This window comes from Hippichthys cyanospilos, chromosome 13 (assembly GCF_059441005.1).
Source record: "Hippichthys cyanospilos isolate Australia breed blue-spotted pipefish chromosome 13, RoL_Hcya_1.0, whole genome shotgun sequence".
Lineage (NCBI taxonomy): Eukaryota > Metazoa > Chordata > Actinopteri > Syngnathiformes > Syngnathidae > Hippichthys > Hippichthys cyanospilos.
In genome coordinates, this window is record NC_142381.1 from 5,690,391 (window position 1) to 5,711,754 (window position 21,364).

The 21,364-nt window shown below is 40.3% G+C and overlaps 2 protein-coding genes, 2 long non-coding RNA genes and 3 other non-coding genes across 8 annotated transcripts in view; 3 read left to right on the forward strand and 4 right to left on the reverse strand.

Annotated features, from left to right (window-relative positions):
* LOC148413597 (uncharacterized) overlaps window positions 1-21,364 on the reverse strand; it is a 23,146-nt gene continuing 1,782 nt past the window's right edge. The window contains exons 1-6 of one of the 2 annotated variants that reach the window (XM_088430884.1): window positions 7,480-7,610; window positions 5,527-5,907; window positions 3,766-3,883; window positions 3,081-3,189; window positions 2,760-2,991; window positions 1-1,478 (exon numbers count right to left, since the gene is read on the reverse strand). In XM_088430884.1, the coding sequence (XP_088287010.1) occupies window positions 1,321-1,478; window positions 2,760-2,991; window positions 3,081-3,189; window positions 3,766-3,883; window positions 5,527-5,695 (786 nt within the window). In that variant the 5' untranslated portion in view covers window positions 5,696-5,907; window positions 7,480-7,610 and the 3' untranslated portion in view covers window positions 1-1,320. Of the gene's footprint in view, window positions 1,479-2,759; window positions 2,992-3,080; window positions 3,190-3,765; window positions 3,884-5,526; window positions 5,908-7,479; window positions 7,611-21,364 lie in introns of those variants that run through there. The other variant, XM_088430885.1, reaches the window with a different exon arrangement.
* On the forward strand, window positions 2,837-3,291 carry LOC148413598 (uncharacterized). Its single transcript, XR_015867563.1, has 2 exons — window positions 2,837-3,014; window positions 3,123-3,291. It is a non-coding gene; the product is annotated as an uncharacterized LOC148413598 (long non-coding RNA).
* LOC148413599 (5S ribosomal RNA) lies at window positions 8,390-8,508 on the reverse strand. Its single transcript, XR_015867691.1, has one exon. It is a non-coding gene; the product is annotated as a 5S ribosomal RNA (ribosomal RNA).
* LOC148413600 (5S ribosomal RNA) lies at window positions 8,599-8,717 on the reverse strand. The gene has a single exon (XR_015867700.1). It is a non-coding gene; the product is annotated as a 5S ribosomal RNA (ribosomal RNA).
* Window positions 8,808-8,926, reverse strand: LOC148413601 (5S ribosomal RNA). The gene has a single exon (XR_015867695.1). It is a non-coding gene; the product is annotated as a 5S ribosomal RNA (ribosomal RNA).
* On the forward strand, window positions 9,721-13,120 carry LOC148413602 (uncharacterized). Its single transcript, XR_015867562.1, has 3 exons — window positions 9,721-9,784; window positions 12,464-12,542; window positions 12,756-13,120. It is a non-coding gene; the product is annotated as an uncharacterized LOC148413602 (long non-coding RNA).
* psd2 (pleckstrin and Sec7 domain containing 2) overlaps window positions 16,831-21,364 on the forward strand; it is a 26,796-nt gene continuing 22,262 nt past the window's right edge. Inside the window, exon 1 of the mRNA XM_088430882.1 lies at window positions 16,831-16,930. The gene's annotated coding sequence lies outside the window, so the exon portion shown is untranslated. The remainder of the gene's footprint in view (window positions 16,931-21,364) is intronic.

Below are 21,364 nucleotides of genomic sequence, written 5' to 3' on the forward strand. Positions count from 1 at the left end.
TTAGAATGCGACACAATGCTGTATTCATTTCCGGTTGCTCAATGGCTATACTACAACAACTTGTTTGGAGGTGGTTCCCTAAAGGGACACAGTGCAGTTTGGTTTGTAAATATTTGACGTGGTTTGACTCCTGGCTATGCTCACCAGTGCATGTGACAACAAATGAAACTTGATGTGAAGTTCCAACATGTGAACTCTTAAGGCAGGGGTGTCAAACTCATTTTCACTCGAGCGAGTGGAGGAAATTCTGTCCTCAAGTGGGCCGGACAGGTAGAATCATGCTATATTCCGTAAAAACAGTGTGGATTATATGTACATTTTTACTCTACTTGCCAGACTGGTCCCAAATTCCTCACGAATAGCAGGGGGAAACTTTAAATCATATGTTGAAAATGTAATTGGTCCCTCTCACAACATAGCATTTTCCTGAAGTTGCATGGAATGAATGGACAATTAAATTTGCACTTTTTTTCTCATTTGTTCATATATTATTATTTTTGATAGAACACACAATAAGTTGAACCTAAAAACAAATAAATACAACAAAAGTTTCCAGAGGAAGAAAATACCCCAACCAAAATCTGCGGTTAAACAGCTACTTTGCAAGGAGTGCAGTGAACTGCAAAGAAATGAACAGAATAAAATGAGGCTGTAGTGTCTTATTTTGGACACCAAGTGGCATTTTACTTATATCACTTGATTAGATTTTGTTCTTCTGGCTTTGTGTCATGTAAGACCTGCTTTCTGGAAATAATACAAAACAACTTATTTAACTATCAAAAAATGAAAAAGTAGGATAACACTGACGTGATTTGTCTTGTTAATTCAGTGTACTAAACATCCAAACACAAAATTATGCTTTTTCAGATCATTATCAAAATATAACATCTTTGGGTTCCTTGTGCCAAGTTTTGTGAAAATAATTTTTTCTTGTTTAATCCCATTTGCTGCTTCTCTTCTAAATATTCTTTCATAGTTACAAAGACAAATCAATCAACATTGTGATGGCAGAAAACTTCTGCACAGTACGATAAAGTTTGTATGAATCCACCCTAAACACGTGGCATAATCCCATTGAAAAAAGTCATTGGTTGATAGATTTCATTTCAGTGTTGTCCTAGTTGTGCCTATATCTCAATGAAAAATTCACCTTTAGGGTTTGAGTCCGGGCCCTGTTTCATCTTCATATGACCTGAGCCCAAACTACAAATGTCTTGCGTGTATGGACTTACTCTCTACATAGTAGCTACCAATGACATGATGCAGTCCATCAGTCTCTTAGCGATCAAAGCATTGTTTTAAAACAGGCCTAGCATCATGCTAATAAATCAAGGGTGTGCCGTGGGTCAGTAGATGAGCAGGTTTGGCAGGTAAATGAGGCCTGCTTAAGCTGTGAGGAGAATCACATCCAAAGGCTTTCCTGAGTTGGGCCACTCTGCCTCCGTAGTTTGACTTATTCGCTTGGTTGTTTACAACATCTGAGAAAGAAAGCGTGGATTTAATTAATTCATGACACTATATATATAACAAATAAAAACTGAATAAAAAGGTTTGCCACTCATTATCAACTAATCAATTGAAGTAATGTATTCAAACTGAAAAAAGATGTTTCTTTCTAGCCCTCTTTTTTTCGTTAGTGTACAATTTCACTCCTTTTCAATATGATGCTCGCAAAATAGTCAGGACAGGATTACCACTGTGTTTTCTTATGCAAAGTCAAGTCGAAAATTCGATCTACAAATAGTTGTTTGACGCCGCACCAATCACAATCAAATCACTCACACAATCAAACTCAGAAAACAGGTGAATCGGGAAAAGGAATTGCAGATTTTTACCGTTTGGTTATGTTTGAGTTTTACACATCGCAAGTTTATTGCAATTGTGGTTTTTGATGAATAAACACTGCTATAGGCCAAAGCATGATTGGTTTTCATGTCTGTTGGTTTAACGTATGCATGACAATGGCACAATTATATATTTTGTTATCAAACAACAAGTATTGGTTGATGGACTCAGTGTGGATGGATTGAGATGGACTTATATATGTAAATAAATAAATATGTATTATTCATTGTTGTTTTTTCTTTTAAATTGAAAACAATACATCAAAAGTCTAAATAACCATCAGTTTTAAGTTGATGCTTCCAAGACAATGAATGGTAAACATGAAAAGCTTATGTGTGTGTGTGTTTTTTTTTCTAAAGTTTTACATGCAACACTGTCAAAACAACCAAGTTCACAACTGCAGCATCGACTTTTGTGTTGCTTCGAGGACATGGTAAGTAATGAGACTACGTGGGATATCGTAGCACTGAAGTAACTGCGCACGTTGCAGGCCCAGGTGAAACAATAGCCCTATTGTCTTCCATTGTGTCTGATGCTTAGCAAGGAAAATAGGCTTCAAAATGCTGTTGGTATGTAGACAAATGGTCAGAATTGCACCATTTTTATACGCCAAAGAACCTTGTGCTGTAACAGTAGTCTTAGAATAGAGGAATAAGACTATGATTGTATATAAAATATGTGCAATGTCAAGGAAACGGCATAAAAATGGATTGTGTGGTTTCACAAAGAGGCAATGACAATTTTGAGAAAAAAACCCTCTTATTAGTTATATTTTAAATAGGTTCACAGTTAGCTTGTGAAACAAAAACATTTTTGTTGGATTTATTCACCTTAATCAATTAGTATTTTGCTACTGTAACACAAGTAAACATTGGCAATTTGTTTTCACCATCAATCCTCTCTCAATTTCTCACCTCTGGCCTGTGGGCTGACCCTCTCTGCCTCGAACAGCTGGGCTTTCAATGCTGCTTTGTTGCCATGACTACCAAGATGGGGCCTGTACAGAGGAGCCCAGTCCCCGAGGTTGTCCGAGCTGCTGCCTGATTCATTGTCACTGCCGTCGCAAGGGTCCTTCGGGTCGTCATCTGCGCTGCAGGAGTCCGTCTCATCTTCGGACGATTGACTGTTTTGCGAGCAGGGGTCAGACTTCACACAAAGAGAGCATGATGGTACAATCAGTGAACGGTTATCACATTCTTCTAACTTAAACAGCAAACACAAATGCATTAACTCACGTCATCAGCGAAGGTTAGCTGGGTTTCTTCTTTAAATCCGAGGTGCTGAGCCTCGTTTCCTGCCTGCATTTCTGCTGTCTGGATTCCATTCATATTATCAGAAGGGAGCCTGCGGGACAGTCAGCAGACAGTCACACCAGCCTTTGAGTCACTCCTCAAATTACTCATTTAGCAAATAAGTCGAATAATCCAATAAATGAGTGGATGGCAAGCTCGCTTGATTTTCCTGTTCTTGATTTATCAGAGACTATTGTGTTGTCACGAGGTCACGTGAGGAGTCTAATGTGGCATGTTGTCACGTGCTGACTGAGTTTCAAGAATCAACATGACAACAAACAAGTTGTTTCTCTAAATTGAGTCGCTTAGTGATGTCGTCACAAAGGAGTGGCCGAGAGTTTTTTTTTTTTTTTTGTGGACGAGAGTTCCACTGGCGATTTATGTTCTGATGTACGTCATTTCCAAGAGAGTAAAGGCAGTGCTGGAAAATAACAGGAGCCACACCAAAAATCTCACACTCTGAGCCCGATTTGGAGGTTTTCACTTAGGCGTCTCCGCACTTTTGCTCTTAGTGGTTTAGGTCTGTGTTTTGAGTTATTATTAGAAAATCAGCATTCACAAAAAAAATAAAAAGAACTGTTGATCATCAGTCAAATGACTGTGTGTGTAGGTGTGTGTGTGTTTTAACCTGTTATTGAGAAGGTTCTGAAGAACTTTGGAGGCTCTGAACTCATCCACTTCGTCAATCACACGGACGCACACATCCCCATCACGACCGAGGAGCCAGCTTACACGCTTACTGGTTGCTACAAACAACGACAAAAAAATTGCTATTTGAACACCATGGATTGTTATGAAGTCTTATGTCCACAAGATGGTGCTGTCTTACAAGTTTAATCCTCTGGCGAACTCTTTGTCCTTGCTTGCTGATTAGTTCTGCCCCTTTGGACTTTCAGTTGCAGTATTAACGCTCTCATTCTTTGTTCAGGGTGCTCTGAAAGGGCCAATGGATGCGGGACTACTTTTTAAATAAAATTTCACCAGTAGTTGAGGCTAATTATATCATATCCTGGCTAGTTTTAAGCCAAAATAAATGCATTTTAGACCTAACAACCACAGCTCATGGTGTTTGTGAAATAGTGATGTCCCAATTTTCTTTTTTTTAAATTGTACACCCCCCGTTTTTTTAAGTAAAAAGGAATAAAGATTATTTTAAAAGTTATCATGACCTTTTAGAATAGTGCTTAAAGGTTACTTTCCCTAAAAATGTTCAAATCTATGTAAAATGTTTCAAATATGAATAAACTATTATTGCTACATATTGCTAACAGAATATCTTGATGACTTTTTTGTGCCATTTTCCAGTCGCACAACCCTTTAACAAACAATATTCCACTTCAATCATAATCATAACCTCATCAAATGTTTAAATCCTTCAATTTCACAATTACAATCAATATACATGCAAACATAAGTATTAAAACAACAGGGGAAGCGCAAATCAAGCTATTTTTAACTGCTGCTTGATAAGCGACATCACAGTACATGTATGGCCAGTATGACAATAAGAGAATACAAAGTAGCTTTTTTTTAAGCAGGCTTGACGAATAAATGTATGTACAGTATGTACAGAAAGCATTATGAAATAAAAAAATAATAATGGTAATAATGTATAGAATTTTTTTCAGAATGCTTTCTATACATGCTTTTTGTACCTAAAAATCCAATGACTAGATTAAAGGGAGTCTTAATTTCCTTGTGAAGTTTTAATTATGTTTTCAGATGTTTGTCATGCACAGCACAAGCAACAAAAGGTACGTGTTGTATAACACAAACAGACTTGGTTGTCTCTCAGGTAACATGGCAGAGATTGGGTAAACAAAGACTGTAATTTAATATATGGTTGAAAACCACAGGGGGTTAGTCAATCTTACTCAGGTGCAAGCCAGTAAACCAAATCGACTCATGCTGATAGAGACTGTCAGTCATGCGTGTACACACATATACACATAGGTGGACCAGGAGAGCCAGGTGACGCTGTCTTCTGAAGTAGAACTAAATAGGGATTTATAAGAGGAGGTGTGTGAAGCCAAAAAGCCTGAGAAGACTGGATGCATTTCTTTGGGTGTAACTTAAACACCTTAATCAGATTGGTAATTTGAGCCGCTGTTACTCCACGTGTGCATGTGTGTGTTTGTCATTGTTCATGTGTAGTCAGGTTTGAAGGAAAACAGCAGGGGAAATTTGAAAGTTAGAAATGAGACAAATGGCTTATTTTTCTATTGAGTCGTACTGCTGAATTAGGACATGGCTTTTGGATAGCAGTACTTTGAATAGTGTCTACAGACGCGTTGCTGTTATAAGATGTGCGGTATTTGTCAAACTGAATTGTTTTCCTCTGCCTTTTTGGTATACAGATGTCACTCGGTCAGTTACAATAAGCAGTTACCTTTTCTTGGCCTGATGCTGATTTCTTCTCCTTCTCGCTCCTCCCTCTCCCTCCAACGGCGTACTTGCTCTTCTCTCATCTTGAGGAAGAGAATCCTCTTTTGTTCCTCACTCAGGGCCTCCAGAATCTCTGGCTCTACCCACATATCCTCCAAGATTTTAGCCAGCATTCTGACGCTCTTCTTCAAGCACCAAGATCAGCTGTCACTGTGGTGGGATTCCAGAAGTTCTTGTTTGAGCTTGTTTGTTCTCAGGCTCAAGTTTCCCAACTCTGTGAAGGATTCGGGTATCCTTTGGCTAGAGTTTCCCCTCGGAGCAATGACAATATGTTGGACTCTCTTCAGATGAAGGTGCAGTGTGTCTTGATCTAGTGCACTGTATGCTGATGAGAAAAATGAGAAAGAAAGATGGTTGCAACCTCAGTGATTTCACACAATAGCTTTCACTCTGCAAACAAAGAGAGCGCATTGGGATAAAAAACAAACAAACTAATACATCCATACATCCATCCATTTTATATTGTCAAGTAGGTTGGGGACAGCCTGAACTGGTTGTCAGCCAACTCACACAGGCATAGGGAGGACATGCAAACTCCACTAGAGGAGAATGGAGCAAGCTGGAATTATATATATATATATATATATATATATATATATATATATATATATATATATATATATATATATATATATATATATATATATATATATATATATATATATATATACACACACACACACACACACACACACACACACACATATATCATTGCAAGATACAACAAATGGGAATTTAGATTCACACAAATTGTCACTCAAAAATACAAACACACATAGTTTTAGTAGCTTACCAAGACACAAGATACTGGTAGTCATTAACAGCCCAGTTAGTTATTAATGGGGGAAGTCCTCCAAAAGCACATTCCCGGAAAACGAGGCTCTTCCGTCAAAGTGTGAGTGTGTGTGTAAACAAAGATTCAAAAAGAGCGACTGAGACGTATCCAATAACATTTGAGCTGTCTGATAAGGCTCAGCCAATGGCTTGTGAAAGGAGGTTGTGTCGAAACAGGTGAAACATCAGGCCCAACTTGTGAGCTTCAGGTGAGGCCACGTGTGAGCCAGATTTGGATTGAAGCATTAAGCTAAAGCTTCCAGCGGGCATGAACTTGAACATCTGAGGGCCTCATTGAGTGGAATGCTCATTATTTTATACTCAGGTAAACAGCTAATGCTAATTTGTATGTTCATTTACAGTTTTCAAGTGAACTCCAATCACCACGCTCAGAGACAATGTGATGAGATGTCTTACAAAGATGTAAAAAACAATGCATGTTTTTAGGATGTGGGAGGAAACCGGCGTGCCCGGAATTGAACCTTGAGTCTCTCACCTGTGAGGCGGATGTGCTAACCACTCTTTAACCGTGCCGCCCAAAACATAAAAAACGGATACATAAAATGTATAAGATGATTAAAAAAAAAAAACAGTATCTCATGCTACGTCGAAAACCAAAGAATCTTGACTCTATCTCTTTGATGTCTGTAAGGCAGGTAGTAGTCTCCACCTGCATGCTCGCCCTTATAATGAACCGTGCACAGTCAACAAGGTTTCAAGAAGCCCTTAAAAAGAGGATCAACATTCACAGGCCTAACTCTGTTGTTCCCGTATAAGACAAAGCTTGCTTCTCTGGCTGAGCTCCAACATGCAAATAGGCTCAGACTTTACTTGTGCCTTAGCTCACATGCGGAGAAAAGGAAGTGTGTGTGAGAGAGGAAGAGGCTCAAGGTGTGTGCAAGGCATACTGAATGAAGAGTTTGAAAAGCCCCCCATGCCAAAACACAGCGCTTGTTTTCACAGTGACAGAGCAGAGTGTGAGAGATAAATGAACTGAGACGGGCTTTAGAATGGCAACGACAACAAAGACGGACGGACGGACGGAGAATGACGGTGGACTTACTTAGTGGCTGCCGGCCGCCAGCATCCGCTTCTACTGGTCCGAGTTTTCTTAGAGTGGTATGATGAGTGTGTGACGTGGTGCATGGAAGTGTGTGTGTGTGTTTGTGCGTGAGTGAGCGTGTGAGGTCAGTCGTCAGACGGGTGGAATGCGGTCTCAGCTCTACGCGGCTGCATTTGTAGTCAGCACGAGTGGGATGGTCCGACAATAAAACCGATATCTTTTCCCTCCTCTTTCCTCGTCACAATAAATGAATCATAGTCACATAGAACAAATAAAACATATATTTTCTGATGCGTGCGATTTCAAATGTTCTTAAAGGGTAAGCAAATTAAAAAAAGAATCTTCACAGTAATGCAGCCCCACGGGATTCAGATTAATATTGTGGTTGCGGGATAAGAATTAAACATCTGAATCCACCTGATTTTATCCATTTCAGGAGGTGGCCATTTTGCTGCTTGCTGTTGACTGAAAATGGTATCACAGTTTCCTCATTGACAACCAATCAGGGCTCAACTTTCAAACTTCACAAGGCCAAGTTTGGAAAACAGGTGAGCAAAGATTACCGTATTCCATGTTTTGCTGTCCAAAATCCTGCCCATGGGAAGCAGCAAATGCTGTCAGCAGGGGAATTAGAGCATTGCTAGCCAATGTCCGGTGCCTCATAAATTCTAGAAATGTTCCTATTCATTTTTACTTCAGAGAATTAGAGCATTTTTTGCTAGCCAATGTCCAGTGCGTCATAAAGTCTAGAAATGTTCCTATTCATTTTTACTTGCGGGACTTAGTCCATGTTTTGCTGTCCAAAGTCAGGCGCGTCCTATAGTAAATTCAAGACCTGCCCATGACAAACAGCAAAATGCTTACAGCAGAAACTGGAACATGGAAGTCAGGCCCATGACAAACAGCAAAATGCTTACAGCACCTGGTATTCCCAGGCGGTCTCCCATCCAAGTACTAACCAGGCCCGACCCTGCTTAGCTTCCGAGATCGGACGAGATCGGGCGTTCTCAGGGTAGTATGGCCGTAAGCGATTGCACTTTTCCGTACGTGACTTTTTCTAGCTGCCTCGCCAGGCCTGAAACTGGAACATGGAAGTCAGGCCCATGACAAACAGCAAAATGCTTACAGCACCTGGTATTCCCAGGCGGTCTCCCATCCAAGTACTAACCAGGCCCGACCCTGCTTAGCTTCCGAGATCGGACGAGATCGGGCGTTCTCAGGGTAGTATGGCCGTAAGCGATTGCACTTTTCCGTACGTGACTTTTTCTAGCTGCCTCGCCAGGCCTGAAACTGGAACATGGAAGTCAGGCCCATGACAAACAGCAAAATGCTTACAGCACCTGGTATTCCCAGGCGGTCTCCCATCCAAGTACTAACCAGGCCCGACCCTGCTTAGCTTCCGAGATCGGACGAGATCGGGCGTTCTCAGGGTAGTATGGCCGTAACGATTGCACTTTTCCGTACGTGACTTTTTCTGGCTGCTTCGCCAGGCTTGAAACAGGCGCAAAAATTTCATCTGAACAATTAGACACTGTGCTGTCATTGTTAGTCCATAGCAAGTGAAAAAATGACCTCCACCAGATATGGATAGAACTGGGTGAATTTTGGTACTCAACACAGAAATTACCAAAATTTTAACGGGGTCTCATACTATTGTAAAGAAAATATATGATTTGACTTTCTGTTTGTCACAATCTTCTACACAGGAATACATAATTTCCTGGTGTGATTGCATAATGTGAACGCCACAAACAGGAACAGGTGGAGGGTTCGTTCTGCATGATTTTATTCATGAACAATCAACTGGTTTGTCGCGCTTGGGGCTTCTTCCGCTGTTTTCTTCCTGCAGGAAGTCCTGCTGGCATTGTGTGAAAGCAGTAATCAAAACAGCACATGTGCAGGGAGGAATGTGCGCACTTAAACTAAGCTGATGACAGGTTGCTGGCACGTTTATTTAGTCGCCCACCTCTCATTGTGTCTCTCGGTCCCGCACTTCACAGTGCCACAAAATAAGAGTCCAGTTGACTGGGCGGTTGTCATTTTCAGGCTCTTGACTGATTATAGTCATTTCTACACACTGGACACTTCATTAGGCACACGGGTCCAGTTCAAGAATCCTTCTGCCACAAAGATGCTGAGTTGTGTCTGTGGAGAATATAAAGCTCCAACAATCAACAGTTCTAGTACACTTTACATACCCCATGTTTTTGTCTTTCTGAAATCAGGCCATCTGGGAGGGAGGCCGTGCTCCTTACAAGGCCACTAGCCCTCTTTCCACTCCGCATACAGTACCGCTGGGCCAATAGTGAGTATGGATTTTGTTACCATGACAACCGGGGGCAGAGCCAGGGGTGGCTGCACTTAACTAGCACCTCAAAACAGTAGAGCTGTATCACACTGAGAGCACACAATATTTGTTTGCTACTTTATTTAGTTCCCTGAGAGCATGGTGTCTAATAAATAGCACAGTTAATCAAAACTGATAGTTATCATCTTTGCAAGTGCAAAGACAAATACAGTATTTTTACAGTAACTTGTTATGTTTACTTTATGGTGATGCACATGCACTCATTGTTGTTGCCAATGTTTTATTCATTCTGTTGACATCTCCTCCTGACCCCGTTAGCCCAACACGTGTGTGACCTACTCTGAGACTCTGTGTAAACACATCAACAAAAACTATTGATAACAACGTTACGGCAAATGAAACTTCAAGCAGCAATCAATACAGATGGTTTCTGCCAAAAGGAGTGACACCTGTTTGTTTTTCACTTTGTCACTAGTTAGACAGACGAAAGGTCATGGTTGACACATGGGAATTTTTGAGCAAAGGCAGAGTGAAGTCTGTCGTCTTGTGAGGAACAATGAACAAAGTCCAGCAAACCAAATTCCGCTTTCCATTGACTTTTTCCTTATTGATTATTCTGAAGCGATTTTCTCCAACAGATTAAGAGAGAGAATATCATTTAACATAAAGTTGAAGTGACTGTGTCAACCAGGAAGGAAATCAGCACTGTAAACCATAAATATCAGGAGACGTTTAAAGAAAAGATGAGTCAGGTGATGATAAGGACCACTCCCTTTCATCAATTGCGGCGGAGAAATTATGAGGAAATCGTTTCCCACCAGGAAACACGCCATATAATCCCTGTAACCACCTTTTATTTGCATTTTCTTTGGTAAACAGTACCTCGGAAAAGTCCCTTCAATTATCCGCACAGCGTTATCGACCACGTGGCCAAGATAAAAATTTGAATGCAGAGCACGTTTTAAAGGTATTTTTGTACACACAGTGACCTCTGCTGGTCAATAGGGACAATGTCACACTAATATTGCACCAAGCGTTTTTATGGACAAACAGACTTTCATCTCTGGAAAATTGAGTTTTCATCGATTCTAACCTAGCCTGAAATTGTCTGACAAACACTTTGAGGTGTGCCCCAACTCTTGCCTTGAGGCTAGCAAGATTGACCTAGCACATTCTTAACCTTAAAAAGGAACATATAAAATAAAAAAACTATACAGAAGTATAGTGGTATACTATAGTAGGCTACACGTGGAGCACATTTATCGAGCAAAGTAATAAGGTGGATTCTTTTCTAAATACTCCAAACCATAAACTGATGATATTGATGTATCATAAATTTTGTATTTTTTTTTTTAAGCCTTGGCCATTTAATATTTGCAATCCTGTACAATGGGTTTGGTTACCTGGTAAACAACAACAGTTTGAAACTACTGGATTATATATTTTGAAATGACTAATTTACATTATTTGTATTGTGTAACTACAATAACAGGCACCCAAACTCATGAAGTAAATTAAAAGGAATTAAAAATGAAATCTTATTCATATATTCGGCACTATTTTTTGTAAATACATCTATATCTGAGGCATACATTGAGTTACGCTGTCACATGGACACTTTACATCTTTGTTGTTGTGATTTAGTTCATATTATTCTTGCACTGCGCAGACGGGATTGTGGGTTGGCGAGCAGAATCAAGTGGCCTCTCACGTGCTGCTTAATAACTTTATCCTTGCCTGCTCTCCAATTCCAGAGGCAGTCATGAAGAATATGCAGCAACATTTTCCACACTCCTGAACCAAAATATGCATCATAGGGCGGAAAGAAAGAGGGGAACAGTGGAGAACAGAAAATAATATTCCATCTGAACCCTTCCCTTTACCCTTCTGATTTTTGCAAAGAATAAGAAAAAGGACAGGCATTGAAGATTGGACATCTTAATTGTGCAGCGTAATGATGAATTGTAATAAATTCAGGTAGAACATTAGAGGATGCATTTAGTAGTTAGTAATAAACTAGACTGGCAGATTCGTATTCAGGTGTGTTAAAGTATGGCTCGTTGGTCATATTCGTTTTTCTTTTTTTACAGCCTGGAACACATTCTAAAAATAACACGTAATGTAGCATGCCCTTAGCTTGTGATTGTCTGCATTGTACTTCTCATTTTCAACACTGGGTGGCCACATATCTCACTATTGGTAAAAATCAAAGAAGTGAGTAGGCTTAGTCATTAGGAAAATGTTACTGGCCTGCTTGGAAAAAGACGATCAAGGATGTCAAAATGATGTCACTGTATATTTAATTAATACGTAATGCTGTTATTGTCGTGATTTAAGACTGGAAAGACACAGCAAAACATGTTGCATCAACGACAGAAGATTAAGCAGATCATCTCTCGCGTTTGACAAAATGTTTCCACACCAACAAATACATGAAGCGGTAAAGCCATTTTATTGTGCGCTGGGATAATGTAGAGTCAAAGTAATAATCTGTATGACATTGTGAAATTCGGTGCCATTGTAAATCACCAACAATATCATCCGGCATATTCAGGGGGCTGACTGGCAAATACTGTGTATGTATAAGTGGATATAAGTGGTAAAGAAATTCTATGTATGGATGCTAGTTGTAATATTTTTTCTTGTTTTTTTTTTTTTTTTTTTTTTTTTTTTTAGATGGAAAGAATCCACCAGCATTCCTCTGTGGCCCTTTATGCAAAGTGGATGACACCACTACATGATATTTGTGGTTGAGGTTTGTGGTTAAATTCGTGGTTGCAGTACATTTCTTTACATATCATTCAAGCAAGCTGGAGCCAGAGGCTTTATTTAGCACCACTCTCCAAAAGCATTTTTTCACTAGATATATTTCACAACATCTTATGCAAAAACAAACCAGCAAACCGTTTTGGAGCAATTGGACATCTCTAGATGCTAACTGAAAGGCATTTTTTTGTTACGTTCACAGGTTAATTGTTGGCGTGCAGAACTGCAATCGGTTCAACTAAAGCAGGATTCATGACTCAAGCATTTGATCATTTATTTAGCTTTTTTTTTCAGTGGAGAGAAATGTGTCTAAATCATGGTTTTGTCAAGTTCTTTAGCGCCAAGCTATGGGGGCCAAAAATGGTTGCCTTTCATACAGCTGGATCAACAATGAAAAAAGAAGAGTAAAAAGTGCGACCGGAACACCAGCTTGAGACGCCCTTCGAAAATGTAGAGTGCCGCCAAAAGTGTAGTGAGTTTGTGTTGGCTTATTCTTTGGAAAGAAAACCAGCGGAGAGCTATGCATTCTATTTCCTGCTGCAAGTTCTATTAAATGATGCACTGTCAGGAGACTGTTTTTTCTGGAATTCAGTTGCAATTCACATAAAAATGGAATATCACATTTAGGACAATTTAAGTCAGCCTATGGAAAAAAGCCGATGGAGACCAACTCCACCCGTGTGTCGGCTACTATTTTTTTGTCCCCTTGAAAATGAAATAGCTTCTTTTAAGTCCATATTTACAACTTGGCATTAAAGAGGAACTGACTGTGTTGTTGTTGCTGTGGCAACGTGTCAGTCTGTTGACCTGGCTGTGTGGCAAAATCATAGTTGGCACGCCGACCGCAATACACAGAGTGAGTTTCAAACACATTGCACACACTGTCATGATGTTGGCAGACTGTCCCATGTTTGTCTGGCTGGCTGTCTCTCAAACACACAATCACATACACACACAAATACACTCTACAGAAAAAAAAATGGACATTTTTCAAGGTGCTAAAGTTTCAGCTCCATGTGGTGAACAAGTGGTCCCAGGTGGACGTGATGGAGACCTCTTCAAAACCCACTTATCTGGGGCAATGTGTCATTCTTCTTTATGCCTGTGGACATGATGACACACACAAACACTCACACACACACACACATGCACACAGACAAAGTCCCCTTCCTCCTCCATGACAAGAAACTGTTATGACTGTAGCCTGAATAATGTCAAAAAGGGCCTTTCCTTTGAAATGCCCTACATTGAGGTCATTGTCATGCTGATAATGCCACATTGCCACTCCATAAAACTGTCAAATGTGAAAAAAAGCAAAACATCTTGGATATCACTGAAGTGTTAAAACGCAAAACACGCTTTTGTACAAGTCACATTCCGTAAGCACAACCATATATGCAGTACTAGCTTAGCTTACAAATTTTGCCACCAACAACACCAGACTTCTGTAGCGGCATCACGGGGGACCACCTAACCCCGACCGACCAAGCTGTTATCTTTTTTCATCACCCAACAATAACTTCGCTCTGCCTCCCTCCATGCCGTTGTCACATCAGGGATTTCCAGCGTTCCCAAAATGTTTCCGCCGTCATGGTCCAGCAGATGTCACTTAGCAGCAGACGCACTCCTTTATTTCACCATCCATCCCTCCGCCTCTCCAGGGACTCCAGCGAGGGAGCAGTGACTGCGCTTGTGTGTATGTGTGTATGTCTACAGGAGGGGGAGGGGAGACCAGCAGGTTAATGAATTAGTAATTAGGATTGACATCGTGTCTGCAGTAGGTTGCCCCGAAACTATTTTTTCAATCTCTCATTCTCTGGTCAGCTGTGCATCTTCTCTTTTGTCATCTGTACACCCCCGCCCCCACACGCCTCATCATGTCTCTCCATCTTTTGCACAAGAACATCCTCTCCAACCGCCCCCTACCTGTCTCACAGTGGGCTTTGCATGTCTAACCTTCTCCTCTCCTTGTCTTCAAACACACATACATGTCTCTTTTGTTCTGCCCGCACCCCCTCACCCCCTCACGACTTTATAAACCCTCTTTTTTCGAACACTCCAGCTTTTTTCTATCGCCCTCTTATGCGCTATTGATCACATGAGATTTCCCCCATTGACTAAGCTTCTCAATCCATAAACACTTGACAGTAAAGTTTGAGTTCGTTATCCCGGAAGGAAACATTATATATACTATACATAATATATAGAGTTATATATGTATTCAAATATTGGTACACTCAATTTCACACATTCGAATGGAATTCACCCAACATTTTCCACAAGCACTGACCTTGGAAATCACACAAGGTCAAACAATCAGTGAGTGTAAAGTCCATCAAGACAGCAGGAAATTTGATGAGCCCTCACTGGCGCTCAGTTCAACTCTGGAGTAAAGTAAGCCAACGCACGGAGGGAGCAGTCAGAGTCCAGTGTGTCTTTATGATGTGTCCAGCTCTGCCGTCTAAAGATGGTGTGATCCAATCGCAAGTTTAGGTTGGTGGTAGCTGGTGTAAAACATTTTTTGCTGGTTAATCCCAGGGACCTGAATTTTTAACCTTAAATAACAATAATGTATTATTATTATTATTATTATTATTATTATTATTATTATTATCAATATGTTCCCAAAAGTACCTGCAGAAGTGAATGGTTTTGGTGCCATTTTTTGTTTGTTTCTTTTCTATAAAAATAAAGAAAAATACATAAAATCAATATTTTTTGTGTCTGGTGACTTGGAGGAAAAATGTAAAGAAAAATACTGAGGCCAACCTTCAGTAGGGTCATAGTTGAAAGTTTGAGTAATAGAGGCTGATTATTGTATCCATTGTATCTGAACTGTTTTAAAACAAACAAAAAACTACTGATGTTATTTTAAAACAAGAATCGGTATCAGGGTTGAGCCTTGTTGAAGACATTGCCGACAATGAACAGAGAATGCACAGGTAAATAACACTCTCTTATTTGACAGACACAATGCGGCCACATCATCACATTTGAGGGCAGACACCAATTGCCTCTTGACAGCACAATCTCACTCTTTTCTCTAATATGTGGGGGGAAATCAATTCCTCATTCTGTGAGGATTGCTTTCTCAGAGACACAATGTCCACTAGTCAACAACTCATTTTCTCATAAATGAGTATTTCGCAAAAGGATGTCAACTGACACTGAGTGCTATTTGTCTTTGTTCTCCAGGCAGCTTAATTGATTTGCTGCATTTCAATGTTTTATTGCATATGTCTTATAAGAGTAGGCTTTAATTTAATTGACAATGCTCAGCGGTCAGAAAAAAACAAACAAGTGATACATGTATCTTAAATAGATACATTTGAGAGTATTCTGTTGCTAATCAAACTTTAGACACATCCGCAGATTATTAATTGTACCCGCTGAAGAATTAGTTTCAGTTCCCCGACATATAGCCATGTTTAAATAAAAAAAAATGTTTTTTTTTTTTTTATGATGTTCATCTATCTACCAGCAAAATAAATTAGCAGGCAAAACAAGTAAATGTTCTCACACTAAAAGGCAAAATTGTTTTCAATGAGACTTGTTTTATTATTTGCCAAATGGTACGAATGAAGTTGGAAAGCACTTTTTCAGACTCATTCGCTGGAGATTTCCTCCTTGACGTGAGTATGGCCATGAATCAGTTTCAGATTGCTCGGTTTATTTATCCTGCAGTTGGCCGAGAATGTGTAAAATCAGACTATTTCATCTTGTTTTCCAAAGCAGACATCAATGTCCTATCTAAAGCAAACTTGCGTGATGAATGCATACGCCTGGATATAACATCTGTGGTACTTTAGACATTGGACAGAACTATTTAACTGGCTGTAAATCATCTGCATGCTGTGCTTTTTTTCGTCTCACTATTCCAAATTCCCCCCCTCCCATTCACGACTCATGTGATGTCAATACTCTGTGAAATAAATAGGCCAGTGCGGGTTGAAGAGGAGGACATATTCAGTCTTGCATCGTCTTCCAGTATTGTACATTTAATACATTTAGAGGTTTTAAATTGATCCCAGCTCTGGCGCTCATCTGCCTTGCAGACTTCACCGGTCGGAGTGACAGAGTGGCGGTGCTCCGGAGCATCTCAGCCGCCCACCACACACTCTGTGCGGCGTTGTGTGGAGGTGGAGACGGGCCGCCAGTTCGTCCATTCAGAGAGAGGGGGGGAGAGAGAGAGAGAGAGAGAGAGAGAGAGAGAGAGAGAGAGAGAGAGAGAGAGAGAGAGAGAGAGAGAGAGAGAGAGAGAGAGAGAGAGAGATTTGGGAGGGGGAAACGCAGCCGTCTGCTCGCGCTATTCCCCGGTGTGGATGCACGGAGAGACGGACGGCGGAAGAGGAGCACCGCCACACTCTCGTTTTACCGGTGAGTGAAAAATATTCATCTTCGATGACTGCGGTTATCGTTTCATAATGATGGCGTTGCATATCAATGGAACCGAAACATGCATTTGGTCTATTTGGGTATCATGATATACGCGCTGCTTTGACGTGCTGTTTTTCTTGCTAATCTGGGACCAAAATATCAGGTCTAGACCTGCAGCCTGTTTGGCTAACGCAACGAATAGGTCGTGGGATTTTATGACAGGTGTGCTCGTATTTTTGCGCTCCTTTTCTGCCTTGCTTGGTCAATCCGACGACACGTTGCTTTTTGAAACGTTACGAAGGTCTATTTTGGAGGAAAAGAAAGGCACCGGCTTCAATTGAGCTTGAACCAAGTCTCCCAGCCATCTTGTTGTCATGGTTACTGGCTCGAGGAGGCTGGGAGGACATCTCTCTCACGCTCTTTCTCTCTGTCTCTCTCTCTCACACAGAACACACGCACTCGTGCGCGCGCGCACACACACACACACACACACACACACACTGCAAGACAATGAGCCCTGTCTATCTAGTTTGTTTATGTCATTTAAAGTGTATTGGGGGACTCTGGGAAAAACAAGCATGGGACAAGCACGTGTTAACAGTCAGTTGGGTGACACGATTGTGCATGTAAGGATTATATAACTAGACAACTGCAATGCAATTTTTTTTTTGGGGGGGGGTGCTTATAGTGGAAAAGGGCTTCCTTGAACGAGGCACCAAATGACATCTTAATTAGCATCCGCATTAGAAAAGGGAGAGTTTTCCTAATTATACACATTTACATGTCTAGTCAAGCTGCCTTGCAATTCACAGCCCTGAGATAATCACACAGTGCTTCTCTGGAGTATTAATCTCGAAGTAAGGTGTTAGACATGGAAGCACTCCAGCAGATGCATCAGGCCTCACTGTCTTGCACTTTATTGGTACAAGTGAAGATCCAGTAGGACTACCACTGCAGAGGATATAACATGTAAACACTCTCAAGATAGATCATTTGAAGAGTTGTCAGCAAACTATGTATATTTATTAGATTTTACATAAGAATAATAATATTGTAGTTCATCCATTGTTCCAGTCCTCAAGACACAATTCTCTTTTGAGAATAATCCAATAATAAAATAAATCCATGCATTATGTATGCGATATGGACAAGGAGCACAGAGACACATCTTCATTAATTAATTAGTCAGGGGTTGGGCTAGACACTTTAGTTTTCTACGAATCTTAATGCACAGTTAGGATCACTATATTCTTTCAATTTGTGGGATTTCGGTGGGGAAGGCTGTGACTGGATAAAAAGAAGTCGATTGATTCGTCTGTCTGTCTGTCTGTCTGTCTGTCTGTCTGTCTGTCTGTCTGTCTGTCTGTCTGTCTGTCTGTCTGTCTGTCTATCTGTCTATCTATCTATCTATCTATCTATCTATCTATCTATCTATCTATCTATCTATCTATCTATCTATCTATCTATCTATCTATAAGCATATACTTGGATGAGTAATCTTATACCACTACCTTTCAAAAAAACTTTGCTGGTGGACCAGACCAGGAACAAAATCATTCGTGGACATCACTCCAAAATTTTGCAAAAAGTACTTCAGTGAAGCAAAAGCGGTTCTCAGTTATATATGTAAGGGTATGGGTTATAAGGAAACGGCAGCAAATGTTTGACCCTGATGTGATAGAAGTGACATATCAGGGTGATTTGGGGGAGCTGTTCTGCTCCACTGGAGGCTGACTTCATGCTGGACATAGTAAGCAGGCAAATACACTCTCTGGATTTCTTCCAACTTTGTATTTTTTCTGCCTTCCTGTCTCAGGCTGACAACCAGGAAATTATTTCTTCCCCCATCTGTATGCATGACACACACATACATTTTTAAAAGGTGACGCTAACACTTTGGAGTGTGGCTGCAATGGCAGTGCCATATACAAGCAGCGGTAGTTTAACAGGGTCAGTGGGTCATTCTGTGGGAAGGCGATATTTTTTAACGTGTCTTTGATATAGGAAAGGGGGGTGGACTTCAGATCTTATACTCGTTGTTCATTTCATCCATGTTCATGCAGATTGTGTTCTCTTTTGAATACTGACTGGAAAGAAAGAAACGCATTAAGCATTCACTGCATATTGAATACTTGACTTGAAGAGAAAAATAAGTCATATGTGAAACTAAATTACCAGTGCTTGATTTTGCCATCCTACAAGTAGAATTGTCAAGAAAAGCTGAGGCATGTCATACTTTCATACATCCTTTTTCTACGCTCTAGGAAAATCTGAGGTATTCTTCCCCTGCTATTTTATGCTCCACTCTCAACAAATGCATTATTGTTCACTTGCCTGGGATGACGAGTGACTCAAATATTCATCCATGGCACAAGTGAATTATATGCATTGCGCGCATGAAGGTCAGTTTAGAGGTCAAAGTGTATAAACAAGCAATCTACAATGTCAAACACATTTTGGGGTGTTGCTCCACTGAAAACATTGTTTTTTATTTATATTGGTGATTTAAATGAATATTTTATCATTTCTTTCTGAAGGAAAGAAAGTATCATGCTAAAATGTTCCTGTTCAACCTTTGGTTACTTACTTGATGGTTGTGCAGTGTCAAGAAAAGGAATGGTTTTGGTCTGATTTTGAGGATCTGGTGATACCGAGTCCCGACACGATTTTTCAACTGGCGCATGAAATTAGTTGCGTTAAAGCCTGCTCTACACATAATGCTCAATTTGTGTCGGCTTTCAATTTCAAATATTTCCATATTACAGATCTTAACATTGTCACATTACACTAGTTTGATGTTTGCTTCCTGCGACTACTACTAGAATGTTCCCTCATTGGCTCCATCAATTTCCTATATATGTTTGGATTGTATGATGAAATGGCAAGGTGTACATTGAATTGATATGGCTTGATTGCAATCTTTAAGTGGATTGTGTTAAATGTGATTGCTAACAAGTGAGTCTGTTTAATTCCATTCTGATTGCATTAGAAGCCTTGCAGGGATGTCTGACAGATCCCAATCATGGTTATCTGAGAGCCTCCCAGCGGACCCCGATTGTGTGTCAGAAGGATCAATACGTCACACCATAGCTTACACAATATACAGATGTGTGTGTGTGCATTAGTGCGTGCGTGTTTATGTGTGTGCCTAAGTGGGTCTGGAAAACAAAGGAGTTCAATAAGAAAGGCATAAGTGACATTTTATCAGTTGTGGAGCTCACTGCTGGCTCGATGGTTTATTTGTCTGGTGTGTATTCACATGATTGGTGGGCTGTCCCAGTGCAAATAATGTAGTTTGATAAGGGTTAAGGGTTTCAGCGTTCTGCTGACAAAAGCGGAATTGCAACAAGAATCGCGTAGCTGTTATATAAACATGCACACGCACAAACACATGCTTAGACGCTCCGTCTATCCTTCTGGTATGTTTGAGTGCACATCTGCTTTCCTCAGTAGTGGAAATCACAAGGAAGCATAGTGGCTGTACTCTTTTTCTAAGACCTATTTAGCTCAATTAGTTGAAAATGAGAGTCTGTCAGTGGATTTAGACAGAGATATTAGGAAACATAATATGGAACAGATGAAGAGGAGAGAAAGGAAGAGAAAGAAAATACTGGAAACAGACATGGAGAGAATTCCCACTTTCCATGTCGGGTTTCATAAGCATTCAGCGTTTCCATTTATGGAGCTCTGTCACTGTTTTGCTTGGGTATGTGCTCACATTTGACTGTGCGTTGATATGTGCAAATGCATGCTTATGTAGCTGCATAAACGAATGCTAATAGTCCTTGTTTGAATATGCTTGGTAATTACTAAAGCTCCACCGTGTACCACATTATAGTTTAGGGCTATTTGGACTCAATTATAATCAGTAATGAAGGCTAGTGGGCTTGTTAGTTGTTTTGACAACATTCAAATTGTGTCTTTAAATGTACATTTTTAGTGTGTTGCAGCTCATTGAATTAATTAAATAGAATTCAGGGCTTTTATCTGCTTCGGGTTTGGCGTTTGCAGATGGACTATATCGACAACATTTGGTAAATAGATTATGCTTCCAATTACTGTGGCCCTGTGAAGAAAATGTGATAGCCAATTGCAGCGCTCAGCTTCAGAAAGAATCTGCTGAGGGATCATTCAGAACGTCCTTTGAGATCAACACATGACAGTGAGAGGGATAAGAGGACGTCAGCAGAGACGCAAAGTGCCTGCCTGCAGAAAAATCACAACCGAGTTGTCTTTTATACTCCCTTTTGGTAACGTTTCCGTTTAATTCAAAGACAAAATATTTTTATTCTGTTGTAACTCTGCATTGATATGACACTTCAGAATCATTCAAATTAAATCTGCCCACACTGCTATAATTTTCATTTAAAAGGAGAAACACTGTTTTTTGTGGCAGAATTTTTTTAGGTAATTGTTCCTGTGTACCAGGGACAA